The 15,440-nt window shown below is 42.9% G+C and overlaps 2 protein-coding genes across 6 annotated transcripts in view; one reads left to right on the top strand and one right to left on the bottom strand.

The window, feature by feature from the left end:
* The window catches only part of PUS10 (pseudouridine synthase 10), a 33,812-nt gene extending 28,217 nt beyond the window's left edge, over positions 1–5,595 (bottom strand). The window contains exons 1-3 of one of the 3 annotated variants that reach the window (XM_076335154.1): positions 5,555–5,595; positions 3,337–3,473; positions 1,483–1,749 (exon numbers count right to left, since the gene is read on the bottom strand). In XM_076335154.1, the coding sequence (XP_076191269.1) occupies positions 1,483–1,749; positions 3,337–3,462 (393 nt within the window). In that variant the 5' untranslated portion in view covers positions 3,463–3,473; positions 5,555–5,595. Of the gene's footprint in view, positions 1–1,482; positions 1,750–3,336; positions 3,474–4,973; positions 5,019–5,346; positions 5,421–5,554 lie in introns of those variants that run through there. The other 2 variants (XM_076335155.1, XM_076335156.1) reach the window with 2 other exon arrangements.
* A 188-nt stretch (positions 5,596–5,783) lies between these two features.
* On the top strand, positions 5,784–13,165 carry PEX13 (peroxisomal biogenesis factor 13). 3 transcript variants are annotated; one of them, XR_012995060.1, is made up of 5 exons: positions 5,784–5,885; positions 7,999–8,696; positions 9,145–9,270; positions 9,784–10,131; positions 12,676–13,165. XR_012995060.1 is itself a non-coding variant. In XM_076335159.1 (5 exons), exons 1-5 carry the CDS (start codon positions 5,812–5,814, stop codon positions 12,705–12,707), a joined length of 1,032 nt encoding a protein of 343 aa, XP_076191274.1. In that variant the 5' UTR covers positions 5,784–5,811; the 3' UTR covers positions 12,708–13,165. The 3 variants fall into 3 exon arrangements, 2 of the variants coding, with proteins under 2 accessions (XP_076191274.1, XP_076191272.1); XM_076335159.1 differs by having other exon boundaries at positions 9,784–9,885; XM_076335157.1 differs by lacking the exon at positions 12,676–13,165 and having other exon boundaries at positions 9,784–12,571.
* Positions 13,166–15,440: the final 2,275 nt, after the last annotated feature.

The following is a 15,440-nucleotide window of genomic DNA, read 5'->3' as shown; positions in this document are numbered from 1 at the left end:
AATATAAGCTTTTTTGTTCTGTTAAAAAAAAAGTTACTAATAAACTGTATCCTTATTGCTATGAAACAACCAAACTCGCTATTTTAAGGCTAAGACCAATTGTATACTGAAATTTTAGTGCAACGAATTACACCACAGTGACTGAAGGCTAGAACAGCTGACTCAGAATGTCTTTCTTCGTGGCAGTGATTCAATTCTACGACAATAAAAATGTTTAAGATCCTGGGATAAGACAGGAACAAAGAGGTATCCACAGTATTAATTCATAATCACTCTTCATTGTAAAAAAACCATGTTTGTCACAGGAAATAAAGTAGGAACCCGAACACACATCAAATTTTAAAGTAGGCTAGCGAGAGCTGATGGCTAGACGTCCCTACTGGAAGTAAGTTTAAGCACACATGGAGAAGTCATCCAAAGTTTCAGTGGTTTTAGTGAACGTTAAAGATGAATTCTGAGCTTTCAAGGTGAAATCAACATCTCAGATAAGGAAATTTCCTTATAAAATAATCAGGTTTTGTGGTGCCTTAACAAATGCTGTCAGATTTTCCATTGCTACTCAAGAGAGTAACTCTGAAACAAGTCTTAGAAGTGAATTCTGTAAAAATATACATACTCTGCCAATGGAAGCAAAAAAGAAACATCATGCACTGCAACAACAGAAACTACATACTATGCTTTCTGTTTAGTCTCATTTTTAGACATATTCATGCTATTAAACCAAATTCTTTTCTATGTTAAACATCTCAAGTGCAAGTGTGATTTTTCTTGCTCATATTTCTGTTTGCCACATAAGCAATTTTATTGCTCAGAGATGATGTCTGCAACACTCATTAGGCGCATATTCTCTCCTAACTCCTATTTTCTCCATTATCTACAATCTGTTATATCACCAAAACATTTTCTTCCTCTGTGGCTTTCTAAATAGTAGTACATTGTAAAGACAGACTCATGCTATATTAGGAACATGTAGTTAAGCTGAAGAGCACAGCAGTTGATGCCTCCTCCTTTTCCCTTCACATAAGAAAAATGAAGAGAGGTCACCATTTACAGTGAGGTTTCCCTTGTCATCTAAGGAGCCAAACCTCAGGTTATCTCCTAAATTCCTGTAACTAACTGTATCTGGTAGTCCTCTTCTTAGGAAAATGTGCTCCTAGCAGTCATTCCATTGCACCTGCACTGCTATTCTTTTGAAAAGTTACATTATGACAAGGCCTGGGTAAAATACGGTCGCACCGACAAATTTTATTTCCCAGCTGCACAGGAGGTATGCAAACACTGTCAGTGAGCGGTATGTAGTTGAATGGCGCCATCTACATGTCAAATATTCAAAATAGTTAAAAGTTTTGGTTTGTTTTCCGGTATCTTTCTCTCAATTGTTTAACCGTGTGGTGTTTTTAAATCACCAGCTCTATACCGTAGGCCCCAACATACACAAGCTCCAATAAAAGTACACATAAAGATTAAGAACGGCTTGTTTACCTTTTTAACAAAGTCAACCTCGCAGAACTCCTGAAGAATTCCCAAACACACATTGCAAACCTTCACAGCTGAGTCCTCCATTGCAGTGTTTCCATCATTAACCGAAGGAATCTGCTGGAGTGCTCCATTGTGGTTCAGATCACCAGGCCCTTCTTCTGTGTGTTCGAGTCTGATTCTCTTACACGGAGGATCAACTACGTCAGAACAAACCGTATCTTCTTTTTCTTGATTATTTTTCAGAAATTCTTTTAAATCCTTCATCAAATCCTAACACAAACAGAGCAATCATACTGTTGTGGTTTTTTCCTCTTTTCTCCAATGCTGTAACAAGCACTTACAAACACAATTCTAAAAGGTAGTACTAACCATTCCAGTTTAGCCTTTGTGTATGTAATTAATAACTTGGAATTTATACCAAAACACATCTACACAATTAAAAAGCCCCAAGCTGTATTTCTCTCAAAATGTCATCCAGAGAAATTGAATTTTGCTGAACAGACTTCTTTATCATCCAAGAACGGTGAAAACATTTTACAGAACTGACTTGCAGAAATGCATTTATCTTTGGCCCTATCGCTATTCAATGAAAATAGATGTTTATTGCCTTTTTGTCCTTTAGATTACGTTAGAATTTAATTCCTCCAACTCCATTAGCCCAGATGACTAGGAAGAGAGTTGGCTAGTATAGTATGAAAAGAAAATGAGAGCAGATACACGTGAGGGTGAAATTAAATACAGAGGAAGAACTTCATATAAAGAGAGAAGCCTACAAAAATTAAAGGACGTGCTGGTGAGGAGAGCGAAGATTTACCCACGTCTCTGAATTTTAGGATGGTGAGAGATAGAGGCAAGACATAGTGCAGAAAGATTTATTAAAAGGTCTTCCGTAACACAGTTAGCAGTTACTGTGTTGTTGCAACTCAGAGGAAAATTAGGTAGAGATGCAAAAGAATACAAAATGGCATACAGAACGAACACTTCTCAAATGATTGATAGAAAATGGAAAAGGATAAGGAAGAAAGATGTTAAAAATGAATTCTGGAGAGTCTAAACTTGAACAAAGGTGAAACAATTGGGACAGACACCAGAAGATGCAAGCATAAAGACAAGGGATTAGACCAGGTAAATGGAAATGTTTATTTGGCCTCCACAATGAGAGAGGTCTCAAAGAACCAATATGGAGGAGGAGCAAATAGCCAAAACCAAGTTGAGGAGTATCAAATACAAGAACAAAGGCAAGAATGATTGTGCACAGCTAGGAAAAATTTGAAGAACGCTCAATTTCAGCACTAAGGTCAGCTAAAAAGGATGTCTAATAACACTGTGTTTGACTGATTGAAAAAGGAAGATTTATCCTTAACCTGTGCTCCGTAATTCTTCAGTTATATCCCCCTACTAATTCTACTGAAAGAAGAAGGAAGCATGAAGCAAAAAAGTTTGGAGCATAGATGGTTCCTCCTCTGCATCAGTTGCACTGCCCACAGCCCCTTCACTACTTATTACATTAAAGGAAAAAGAACAGAGAGGAGAGTCATAGCTGCTCTGCTTCAAAAGTGATTGAGCCATGCTGTACAGAAGCTAACGTGCCCTGGTTTCTGGTGTTTTCAGGGAATACATAGCAACTTTCACAGTCAAACTTAACATTTAACCCGCAACAATTGTTATATTCTATGATTCTTGTAATTTCTCAAAATTGCACAGTATACCAGCAGTCATTTTTCATAACTCGTTTTGCAAAGCGTTTTCCTCTCAGGCAAAGAGCCCAAGAATACGACAACCTTCTCCTCCAAGGTGGTGCAGAGAACACTGCATTCATGTGTTCACACATTCTAATTAGGAATACAAAGAACAAACCTTGTATGGATGTCTATAAAGCGTCTGTGATCCCACGCAGCAGAACCTCAAAATACATCGTGGGCAAGTGCCAGTGTTCAGCAACAGCTGAACAATTGGTCTGTCCTTTTCTGTTAGTGAAGACATCCTGGATAATTCTAAAATTGAAAAAAGAAAAGAAAAAAAGCTTAGCATAAACACAATTCAGCAATTCAACAATAAAAGGACTCACTTAACTGCGCCATGTTTAGAATCACTGGATTTTTTTTTTTTTTGTCCTCTAGAGAAAGTTTAGGATACGTTTGTCTTAAATCAAAGGCACAACGGAATTGGAAGACCAACCCAAAAAGACCACTGACTCGGGGAAAAGCTTCTGTACTTCCTAGAAAAATCTGAAGTCAAGAGTTCTGACAAAGGTACGCTGAGCTTTTCCCCAGAGTTTTATCTTTGATAAAGTGCATTACATGACATGTTATTCTTTACTGAATGGAGAAGGCAGGTGGAACTAGGACATACTAAGCCAAACATAAAATGGAAATTCCTTCTAAAATTGTAGCAACTAAAGAATCAATCTGTTAAAATCACAGGAGAAAAAAAACCCCAAACAACCAAAAACCAGATGTCATCCCCTTTTGTCATACAAAGCCCTAAAGGCAAAGGAAGTCTTTTCTATCCATTAGCCCCTTCAATTTTTTGAGATTTCTTATTTCCCATCTCAAATATAGGACTACCGTTTTTGTGAGAGATCTCATGCTTTTTTTCCTAGAAGACTATGGCTAATTTGGTTTCCTGTCGCTCTCTCTGCCCAGAACTTTAGAGCAGACTATTTCTTTGGCCGAAATTTAATAATGGGGTAGAACTCTCAGCAAACTTACGTTCCTGCATTTTTAGAAAAATATGGAAAAAGAGAGATTCCCAGTGAGGTGCTCACCCTTACTGGATATCTAGGAAAGTCTAGGAGGCACATAAGAATAACCACAGTTGTTCAGAGCAAAGGTTCAGTTAGTCTACTGTCACCCAAAGCGAGGATAAACAGATGCCACAGGAAAATACGTGTGTGCTGGGCATATACCTCTGCCAAGTGCTCTCTGCCTCCAGTTATTTCTGGTTTGGGGGATTCCTTTGACCTAGTGTGGTTTGCCTGTTGGTAAACCTTAACAGATCTTTCCTCCAATCCTTCTCCAGTGTCTCTTTGAAATTCTTTTGCCTCTACATCCTTTGGCAACGAATTCTACAATGCCTACCGACAGATGAACCACCTGATTACGTTTTGGGCTTAGCTCCTGTAAGCAACATTTGATATCCGCCTCGTTTTTGTATTGCAAGAGACGGTGTCGAGGCAGGATGTATTGGCGTTCCCCGTGCCAGCCACAATCTGTTACACCTCTAATGTCCTATCCTACTCAGCAGTACCTTGCACAGAAATATCTCAGCCTTGGAAAACCTTCACAGCATGGGAAAAGTTATTAATTCAATTAATTTAGCTTCTCCTGGATTTGCATTCTGTATGGTAAGCTGCAAAAACCAAGGACTATCCAGAAAACCTCAAACCTGCTTTTAAAAAGAAAAAAAACCAAACAAACATTCTTTCAGGTAACTGTTAGCTCGATTCAGCTTCACGAGACTTAAATGTCGCCACAATAATGTTTCACGCCTACCATCGCCTGAACCAAGAGACTGGGGGAAAAAAGCACCGAGAAGCTCCTTGAGGAACCTTCCGCTCCCGCGGGCGGATTTCACGCAGGCGCTGAACGCCAGCAGCCCGCAGCCCCGCCGGGATGGCAGGCACCGCTCCCCACGGAGCCGCTTCCCCCGCCGACCCCCGGGGCGTAACGCGTTTCCCGCGACCGCTGAACGGCGAAGCGCAAGCCACGCCGCCGCCCCCGCCCGCCCCCGCCACAACGGGCGGGTCGCGATCGCGACGAGGCCAACCCCGACCGGCCCGGCCGCGCAAGGGGAAGCTCGGCAACCCCGCTCCCGGCCCGACACCTCAGGTCTCGGGGAGGGGAGGGAGCCCCATAACCCACGCACCCGAGCGCGCGCGCCCCGACCGTTAGAACCGTTACAGCCCCCCACACTGAGGCGCCTCGCGCGGGCTGAACCGGGGGCGGGGGAACGGGGACCGCACAGCACGGGGCCGCCCTCCCCCAGGAGGCCGGAGGCGCCGCAGATGGGCTCCGGGCTGCCGCCGCCCCCCGCCCGCTCCGCCCCGCTCCGCTCCCCGGGGAGAAGCGATCACCTCCCAGCGCCCCTCGCTCCACGCGGGTCTCGCCCCCCTTCCCGGGCGGCCGGCGGAGCCGGCGCAGGCTTGCGCAGCGGCGAGGCAGAGCGCATCGATGGGCCGGCGCGGCAGGAAGCCGTGCCCGAACGCCGGCTGGTGAATAGCTCGGCGCTCCCGAGTCTCGTCTGCCGGTGGGCGGGCGGGCGGCGGAGCGCGGCGGGCCGGGCCGGGCCGGGCCGGGCCGGGGGCAGAGCGGGGCCCGCAGTGAGGCGGAGATGGCGTCGCAGCCGCCGCCTCCCAAGCCCTGGGAGAACCGGCGGCTGGCGGGCACGGTTGCGCCGGCCTTCCAGTGAGTGCGTGCGCCGGCCCCCGGGTCTCCCCTGCCTGTGGCGGGGTTGGGTGTCCGTCCCCTCAGGGCGGCTGCGCCTCCCCCCCCGGGCCTCCCGCCTTGGCCTTCTCCCCTGAGGCGAGCTCAAAGGTCGGGCCCAGCCGGGCAGTGCCTCCGCGAGCTAGTGGTCGAGGGGGTTTGGGTTATCTGCTGGGGTGGTTTGGGGTCGTTTGCCCGGCTTTGTTGAGGGGTCGTGTCCCGGGCGGGGAGGGGTCTCCGGTGGATTCCCCTTCTCAGAGGGGAAGAGGGAGTGAGAGGCTCCTGAAAGGTACTGGTCTCCAACCCTACTTGTGGCTGTAGACAGCTGCATGTTTAACGTGGTGAAGGTGAAGCTGCACGCGTTGCCACGAGTGGACAGAGTGCGGGTGTCCGTTCCTGGGGATTATGTAGCTGTGAGAGCGTGCGTGCCTCTCTGGGAGTGGAGAAGCGGTGCGTTGTCCCCAGGAACTGGAAAAGATGCATGTGTGTGTCCGTCGCTGGTGTGTTCAGCCGGGAATCTGAGTTTTTCCAGAAAATCCAACCTGCTGATGGAGAAGGATGTTGTACAGAAAGTGTTTGTAAACTCCTTCCTTTTTATCAGGAAGGAAAGCTTGGCAGTTGAAGATCAGTCTTGTTTTTCATTTGGTGCTGGCGATTGCAGTTAGAGTGAGCTGAAACTGGGCAAAAGGTTAGCTCAAGACTAAACATTCAACAGAAACTTTTCTGCTGAAACTGCAGGCTGAAGCTTGCTGAGCGAGAAATTTGATGTTAGTTTTTCTTGGTGGGGTTATCTAGCGCATTGTAAATTGCTTCAAGCAGCTTTAAAGTGAGGTGTCCTAAGTTGACTATTGGGGAGGGGGGCGTAGTGTGAGTTGGTAAGTTACAGTACTTCTGTTTTCTGTGATAATAACTTATTTTTGCTTCTGTTTTTAACTGCTAAGAGAGTTAAAGTCTCTGATAGAAAAACCAAACAGTGTAAAGATATAAATATTATTCTTTGCTATGGAAACCTCTAAGTTTTGCTGAGAGAAAGTTGTTCCCTACCTTATACAGAAATAGTAGAGCAAGCATGCTTCCCATTGAAAGCAGTGCAGAAAGACGCAGCTCCGTAGCAATTCAAAATTGACTTTTTTTTCTTCTATTTTTTTCTGTGAATTTAATGGACCACAGAAGTGGAAGGTCATGCCGTGGGGCAGTAAACATGGGAAATGACTTGTAGGATGATAATATGTGATTAACTTTTTAATGAAACCGCGAAAGTCAGACAGCTGCTTGACAGAATTCAAATACCAGTCTAGTACTTGCAGACTCTTATTACGAAGGGCATACACAGAATGACTTAAACTTATGGGCATACCAAGGAATAAAAGTTTACTAAATTAAAAGCAAATAATTGACTCATAATACCTCTTTCTGCCAACAGTTAACAGTAATAAATTCAATCCCTTGACATGCTACATAAAGGTAATTAGATAGTTTGGGTAGAGGGGAGAATTGGGGGACCCAAAACCCTTGCATGTGTTGTTGTATAATGCCTTGGATTCTCAATTAGGTCACGCCACCCTTTTCTCTAAGGGTGGATTCAAAGGAGCTGTCAAAGTTCCTTCCTGCTCTGTCATTGGCTCATTGTATGGAACAGCTGAGAACAAATATTGGAAATGCAGCTTTCAGATTGCAAAGTTCATAATTATCCTTGGTAGTGCATATGAGAGGCTTTTGTGTGCAGAAAAATGACCTAGGTGTTATAGCATCAGATTTGATGGATCTAGATGTAGCATTTCATGCTTTCTTAGTCAGTACAATAAATAGACTGAAAGTTTTTCCATGTGTACATTTCAGATATGCTGTGGTTCCACATTTACACTGAATATCTCATTATGGTTTTTTTTTTTCCCCCTGAAAGACCTGTATTTCCTGACTAGATTTTTTACTTCACACAAACGTTGTGCAACGTAGTGAGTGTTTGTCTACTAGGTTCCCTATCCTACCACTACTGAAACGCAGTGTCGTATTTATATAGTTAACCAAGAACTCTGGGGAAATGAAAATATAAACTTATTTTGAGTATTGATCTTGCTTGTCTGAATTTGTTTAGGTCTGCTGACTTGGGTGACAACGTGCTGACAAGGCCCGGACAACCCACAGTTGCACGAATACCTCCGCCTATTTTGCCAAGACCATCACAGCAAACGGGAAGCAGTAGTCTGAGCGCTTTCAGGCCAGCATATAGTAGTTCTTTTTCTCCAGGGTATGGTTCACATGGAACCTCTTTTTATGGAAGCTATAGTCCTTACAGTTACGGATATGGTGGTTTGGGTTATAACCGCTTTCGTACAGATGATATTCCTCCCAGCAGGTTTGTTCAGCAGGCTGAAGAGAGCAGCAGAGGTGCATTTCAGTCCATTGAAAGTATTGTGCATGCGTTTGCCTCAGTCAGCATGATGATGGATGCTACCTTTTCAGCTGTGTACAACAGTTTCAGAGCTGTGTTGGATGTAGCCAATCACTTCTCCCGCCTCAAAGTACACTTCACAAAGGTGTTTTCAGCTTTTGCTTTAGTGAGAACTATAAGATATCTCTACCAACGTCTACAACGATTGCTAGGTCTGCGGAAGAGCTCTGAGAATGAGGATTTGTGGGCTGAAAGTGAGGGGACAGTAGCTCGCGTTCGCCTTGAAGACAAGGCGGCTAACTCTGCAAAATCCTGGCCCATTTTCTTGTTCTTTGCTGTTATAATGGGAGGTCCCTACCTGATTTGGAAACTGCTTTCTACGTACAGCGACGAAGAAACAGGTAAAGATGATCTGCAGCACGAGAGAAGTGCAGCATATATTGTTCCTTTTGTTACCACGTGTATAGAGATTAATCTTATACTGCAGTAACAGAATTTAATAGATACTGGCATACGATACTGAATTTTAGGCATGTGATACAAGTAACAGCCTGTTTAAGTAGCCTGTTGTTGAGTAAGGATGCAGTTTCATGGTAAGCTTTGTGCGATTCCAAAATCGTGGTTCCTTTCTATTTCTGTTTCCTTTGTATTAGATGTGGCAGTTGGGGTGGGGGGAAAAGAATTGGTTGGATTGACTCAAGAAATCATGCTTTGTTTGTTACTCCTGTCAGTTCTCTGTTGGAAAAGTTTTGGCAAGGAAGTTGAAGTGTTTTCTTCATTTTCCTTTAAAAATCCCACTAAAGTTCATAATTCAAAGCAGATAAACTTTTAATTTCTTTTTGGAAACAGCATCTAGTAACTGGGCGAGTGGAGAAGATGATCATGTAGTTGGAAGAGCAGAATATGATTTCAGTGCTCTCTCAGAAGAAGAAATTTCTTTCCGTGCTGGTGACATGCTAAAATTAGCACCCAAAGGTAAACTTTTAATTTTGTATTTATTTTCTAATCACGTGAAGTACGTCATGTAAATGAAAACAAAAAAACCCCCACCTTATTTGACCAAACTCCTCATCCACGCTGATTCCCCCCCCCCCCCCATAAGTTATTACTTGCATTGTAATAAAACTTATTGAGTAGTTTTGTTCAATTTCCCTAGGATATGACACAGCCTAAACTTACTCAGAGTGTGCTTTGTGGTTACCCTTGTGGTTACCTTTTCCTCACACTGTGAAGATCCCTAGGCATTTGCAGTATGGTGGTGTCATCGATTTCAAAACAACTTGCACTTCACAGTACTTTTCAGCTCACCTCACCAGTGCAGATCCTAGTAATTTCTCTTGTGAAGTAATTTGTATTTGCCTTTTATCACAGAGTTATTTTCTCTGCGTGATGAGCTGTTGTGTCATCTCCCTCCTGGTGTATTTGTGCCTCAGCTGCAATACATTTTGAATTGTTTTGTGCTTAACGCATTTGCGTTTTCTTCTTCAGAACAACAACCCAAGATCCGTGGTTGGCTTTTGGCTAGTTATGATGGCCAAGCAACAGGACTCGTGCCAGCTAACTACATCAAAATCCTGGGCAAAAGAAGAGGTAGGAAAACAGTGGACCTGGAGAGGATTACAGAGCAACGGCCAGCCTTTACCAGCACATCTGTTAGAGGATCCGCTGCTGCTGTGACTTTAGAGGAGCAGGAAGCTGCTTTTGATTCTGTTTTTGCTGGAAGTAATAAAGTTCCTGTTGCGTCTGACTCCACTGGGGTTGGTGGAGAGAAACAGGAACTCTAATGCACTTTCATCAACAAAGCAACTGAACTGTGCTTTTTTGATAAAACTTAAGGTTTGTTGAAAATCTGTATTGTAGTGGAACACTGATGGGTCTGTGCCAGTTATTGCTGCTACTGACTGGTGAAGGGATGGAGAAGCGATTGCTCAAATTTGTAGTATTTATTTTTTGAGTCACCTAAGGCGGTATGTTAGTGATTCTACTCAACCACCTGACAGCAACTCTAAGCTGTTGAGACGAGGAGAATTGAGGCATTTGTAACAAAGCAAACAAAAAAAAAAAATTAGGGACTGCCGGCCTATTCTTGTTAAGGAGACAAACTGTTGGTGAAATCTGGAGATGAACATCCAGTCTTCATTGGAATGTTGGCTTGACAAGAGGCCTCTTCGATAGATGTGCAAAAGGAAAATAGATTTCTGTAAGACGTCCTCCAAAACTGGATGCTGAGGACCATAAAATAGTAATAGCGCGTTGTTTCCCTCCGAAAGGAGGGAGAATTGCAAGAGATTTAGGTGACACAATTGAATCGTTAGAAGTTCTAAGTTGCTTGCTTTTCGTAAGAAGTAGGGCTTCTGTCATAAAGACCTTAGCTCTTATAAAAAAGGGACTTGTGAGAAAGGGGGGAGAAACACAGTTTACGAAGGAAGAGCAGTGAGGCTTCGGCAGTAGTTTTAACCGGTTGTCTTTTGTCTATTAAGAGAACATCAGAACAAAGGGTATCCTGCAGTCAGGCACTTTCCAGCGCACTTGTTAACTGTTACTCCCTTCTGTGGTAAACTAACTTTGCATCGCTCCTAGCCATTTTGTGTTGTAGCCTGTTAACTGCCTATCAGTTGTCTATCAACTACCATCTGCATCTCAGCTTACTTCTGTTCTTTATTGGTTTTATATGAATGTCAAAATATCTACCCTGCCTTTTAGTGCAGTAGGAAAGCATTGGGTTGGGGGAAGTTTAACGTAATTCGAGTGGCAAAGAAAAAGTACAGTTTCTTGCTTCAGTGTCTCGGTTAGCTAAGGTCTTGGAGTTAGCTCTTTATGCTGCCTTCCAGGTGGTAAATTTTGCATCTGCCCAGAAAAATTGAGGGCTCTGGTTTATCAAAAGCCATAAAAACGTTAAGACTGTTCAAAGTATTTAGTATTTTCTTCATATTGGTGTTTGAGAGTTCTGTATTGAAATACTGTTTTGGGGTGGGGTTTTTTTTTTTAATGAAGCAGAGATAATTAAAACTTTTTTCCTTGTAGTGTATATATGTATAACATGTTGAGCTTCTGAAGATTAGAGCAATGGATAAAATAACTAAAGCTTGTCTTAATCATTAAAATAGTTTTTTATTTTAAAGGTACTCAAAAGTATTAGTAAAAGTAGGGCACGTGCCTTTGCTTAATTGATCCAGTAGTTTCAGTTTGACTGTTTCTACAGAGATCTTCAACACCCATTATGTGTTAGCAAAGCTTTCAGTATTTACACTTTAATTGCATTTGTTGGCCTTGAGTTCTTAGAATTCTGTTCGCCGCAACAGAACTCTGACAAGAAAAATTGAAGTGAGCACAGTTTTATTGAGGTAGAGTGGCTGAAAAAACGGATATTATGCTGGAACCTTGGATCTTAAAGTACTTTCTGAATGCCTGTTGTTGAAAATTAGAGCAAGAATTTAAGTGGTTGTGCTCGGGTATTGGGAAATGGTGTGAAGAATCATTTTTACTAGAATGTTAGATCTTCAAGTGCAGAGGAAAAGGAAAGAGTAGTTAAAGGGCAAATGAGAAACTTGAAACTAGGTTTACTGGGTTTAAAACAGAACACGTTCCTGAGACATTTCCCTGTGTACCAGGGCATTGAAGAAAATTGTCTATATTTGGAAATGACATTTGTTGGTGAAATAAAAATAGCAAACAATCCTGAAATATAAGATATATAGAGGGGAAAAAGGGGGGGGAGTATCAAGTGTACAGTTCTGCTTACAGTGTGTATTCATGGAGAGAATTAATTTACTGTTCTGACATTTAATTAATGGACTGTCAGCCTCTCTTGTGTCAGTGAAAGATTTCAGTCGGAGGAAGGGTCTTTTAAATAAGTGAATAAATAAACCCCAAACTTTTTGTAGAGTATCCATTCAAGCAGACTCCTGTTTTCCTGCTCAGTACAAGTTGGGAAGACAGTACCATGATGTTTGTTGGAATCTTTAAATCTTACTAATTTTTAGAAAGATGAGTTTAATTTCACTTTCGGGTCATACTATTTTGAAAACAATTCTTTTAGTCATGAGAGAGGTTATTAATAACTTAACTGACTTGTCTTTATAGTAGTTTGACTTAGTCTACCAATCACTAACTGTCGTAACTGTATCTGCTAAATCTTGACAAGAATTTTGATCCTTTCAACCTTGTGATTACTTCAATGGGAAAAGAAGGCTCTGAGGAAATAAGTAAGTTATTTACCTCACAACGAATTGTACTGATTGCAGAAGGGTATTAAAATTCACTGAAGTAAAATATATACTGTGCTTTAAGATTTTTTTTTTTTAAAAATGCATGAACTAGCGTCAGGGCAAAACACGAGTCCTACAATTTCATTGTCTTATGTTTCCGCCCATATGTCAGGCTACCAAAAAACCCATCTAAATGAATGCTGATTGGAAAAGGGAGGCTGGCTGACAGGCTGCTCAAGACTTGCACAACTGTAGAAAGGTGAGAAGACTAAAAGGAGCAGGTGTGGCTCCAACAGGAGTACGTAGAAGAGGAGGTCAGAGAAGAGATGCTGTTGAAATATCGCTGAACGCATTAGGCAATTGACTCTTATTTTAAGATCTGTACATACTAAGTTACCTTTATGTTATTCTTTGGAACTACTTGTATACCTGTAGCAGACCTAGAAGTCTGTAACGGGCCTATGACATTTGTTTATCTAAGGCTTTAGTTTAATCTTACTTTAATCTTACTGTTCAGTATACCAACCGTTTTATGCTTGAATACTATCTGAACTAACGACAGATGCCAGTTTTGACTGGTTCTCCGGGTGCTAGCAGTACGTCAACGTGCACACATTCAAAGCTTTGTTCAGGTTTCTGAATAATAAATCTAAAATACTCTCCTTGTCTAGTAGAACTTAATAAAATTGTCCGCTTCTCTTGCACAGGTTCAAAAACTCTCCCTTCTGTGGAACTAGACTGCATCTGAGCTAGTAAGATTGTTTTGACTTACTCGGCGATCTTGGTGAAATTTGCTAGTGAGGTAAATACAAAGACAATACACTTTCTTGTAACTGATCTGTTTGCAGTGAAAATTTTCCGGAAGAGGTACAAACTCGGAAACCAACACAGTGATTTTTTTCGTGATGCACCGTAACCATTGTAGAAACACTCTTGTCCGCAACAGTAGCAGAACTGCACTTCTTTTGCAAAACACAGATGACACGAAAGCATATGTTTTTGAGTAGCTCCTTCCAGTTTTTTTTAATCCGTGGAGGTGTGGCCGCGTGTTGGGATTGGCCAGCGTTTTTGGCCTGTAATGACAGGTAGTAACTGCGTGCGTCCACAGGTAGTACTACACTTTTTTTTTCTTTTTTTCCCCCCTCACCCTTGCGTCCTGGGACCGGTTCTTCCGCAGACTGATTTCAAGCAGATTTGGGATGATAAATCTGTCTCCCGGATCCTGTGGGCATGCCGAACACAGCCTTTAAGCAGCTGGATAATCTCTCCTTGAAACAAATGCACTCGCGTAACCGGTTTAACTAGTAACGGAGGCATGATGTCAATGCGAGGCACCCCTGGATCTTTCTTATCTACAGTTTTTAATGCTACTTTGAGAGACTAAAGTTCCCCACATTTCACAGTAGTCACAAAACCGTAAGACTGGAGCAAATGACATCGATTGTTTTTGCTGTCAAAGGGTATCTTTACAGTTTTTTGGGTTTAGAAATGAACAATGCTTTAAATGCAAAAAGCTAGTTCCGCTACCTTTGAATTACTGGTAACTGAACAAGCGTAGTCTCTAGACTATCAAATGAGTAAAATTTGAGTTACTGGGGTTTTTTTTCCCTCAAATACCAATATTGCTATTTTTTTCTTATTTAAAAAAATAAAGAGGGAGGGACTGAACTTCTGCCTAACAGCACAGGTGAATTCCAAAACTCTGTTGCCAGTTCTCTGACGTATACCATCAAGCTTGCATTCACACTGTAATAACTTAATGTCATCATAATACAGCAATATTGCAGCATTCGCTTATTCTGTGGCTTGCTGTGGGACGACGGTATGAAATCGGGAGTGTTTTCTACTTGAATGGAAACCCAAAGGAAGTTTTCATGCTGTGTAAAGAATTCAGATTTCATCTACTTTTCTAGATTGGTGCAATCCTTTTTCTGAGCTTTCCTGTGCTTTTTTTGTTTTCTGTGTCCTCATTGTATTACTCCAGGGTTTAGGGGTGGGTTTTTTGGAAGAAAACAGTTAATATCCGTGTGGCCATGATTATCTCGGTGATTCCTGCCAAAGTACCAAGGAGGAACAGAAGTTACATAGCATGATGCAGTGGGATTTAGCCCGAGGCAGAAAGAAGAACGGGATTGGGGAGGATTATTGTCTGTTGCGCGTGGGGAAAAGCGGGTCTGGGCTGATCCTTAGCAGGCACGGCTGGCTTCCCAAGTGAGGTAATTTTAAACTCTTTGGGAAGATTTGATGCGGTAGCGGACATGCGGTAGCAAACCAACCAACCAAACGGCAGGATCGGGACCGTCTGACTGTTCGCGGCGTAACTTCGTCTGCTATGAGAGGAGCCTTGGACGGCTCCCGGTGGTTGGGCTCCGCCGTGGAATTAGCTCTAAGTTAGGTGTTCTGTTACTGCTTTTATAGTTACAAGCGTATCAGATATTTAGGTCGGCTGAAAACCTGGGAAGAGCTTAAATTAAGGCTGCTTATCTTTGGTCAGCATCTTTTTGTGGGTACAGTGCAGTTACTAGAGGGTTTTAACACAAATTCTTCCTTAATTTACTTGCTGCGCTTATGTCGTTGAGACCAATTCGCGTATCTGAGGCGTTGTTTTGACGGGTGGTCAGAACTTCACGGGCTAGGACTGCCCGGGTTTTCCTTCACGTTACCGTTTTTGCATGCGGATCGTGGTGATCGTGGATTTTTGCTGAAAAAAACGGCATCAGAGTTACTCCTGTGGAGTGCTGGGGTACTGCTGAAAAAGCCTGAGCTGGGCTGGAGGCGCGTGCAGGCAGCAGAAGGGAAGGGGCGGTGTGACGTCGCACTCGGCTAGGGAGAGGTTGGCATGACATCATTTGTGGTCTTGAGCGCGAGAGGTGACGCCACGCGCGTGTGTAACAGTTTCCCCCGCCGCTCCCCCGCCCCAATCACTCGGGACTGAAG

This window comes from Aptenodytes patagonicus, chromosome 3 (genome assembly GCF_965638725.1).
Source record: "Aptenodytes patagonicus chromosome 3, bAptPat1.pri.cur, whole genome shotgun sequence".
Lineage (NCBI taxonomy): Eukaryota > Metazoa > Chordata > Aves > Sphenisciformes > Spheniscidae > Aptenodytes > Aptenodytes patagonicus.
This window is presented reverse-complemented; position numbering and strand designations above follow the sequence as displayed.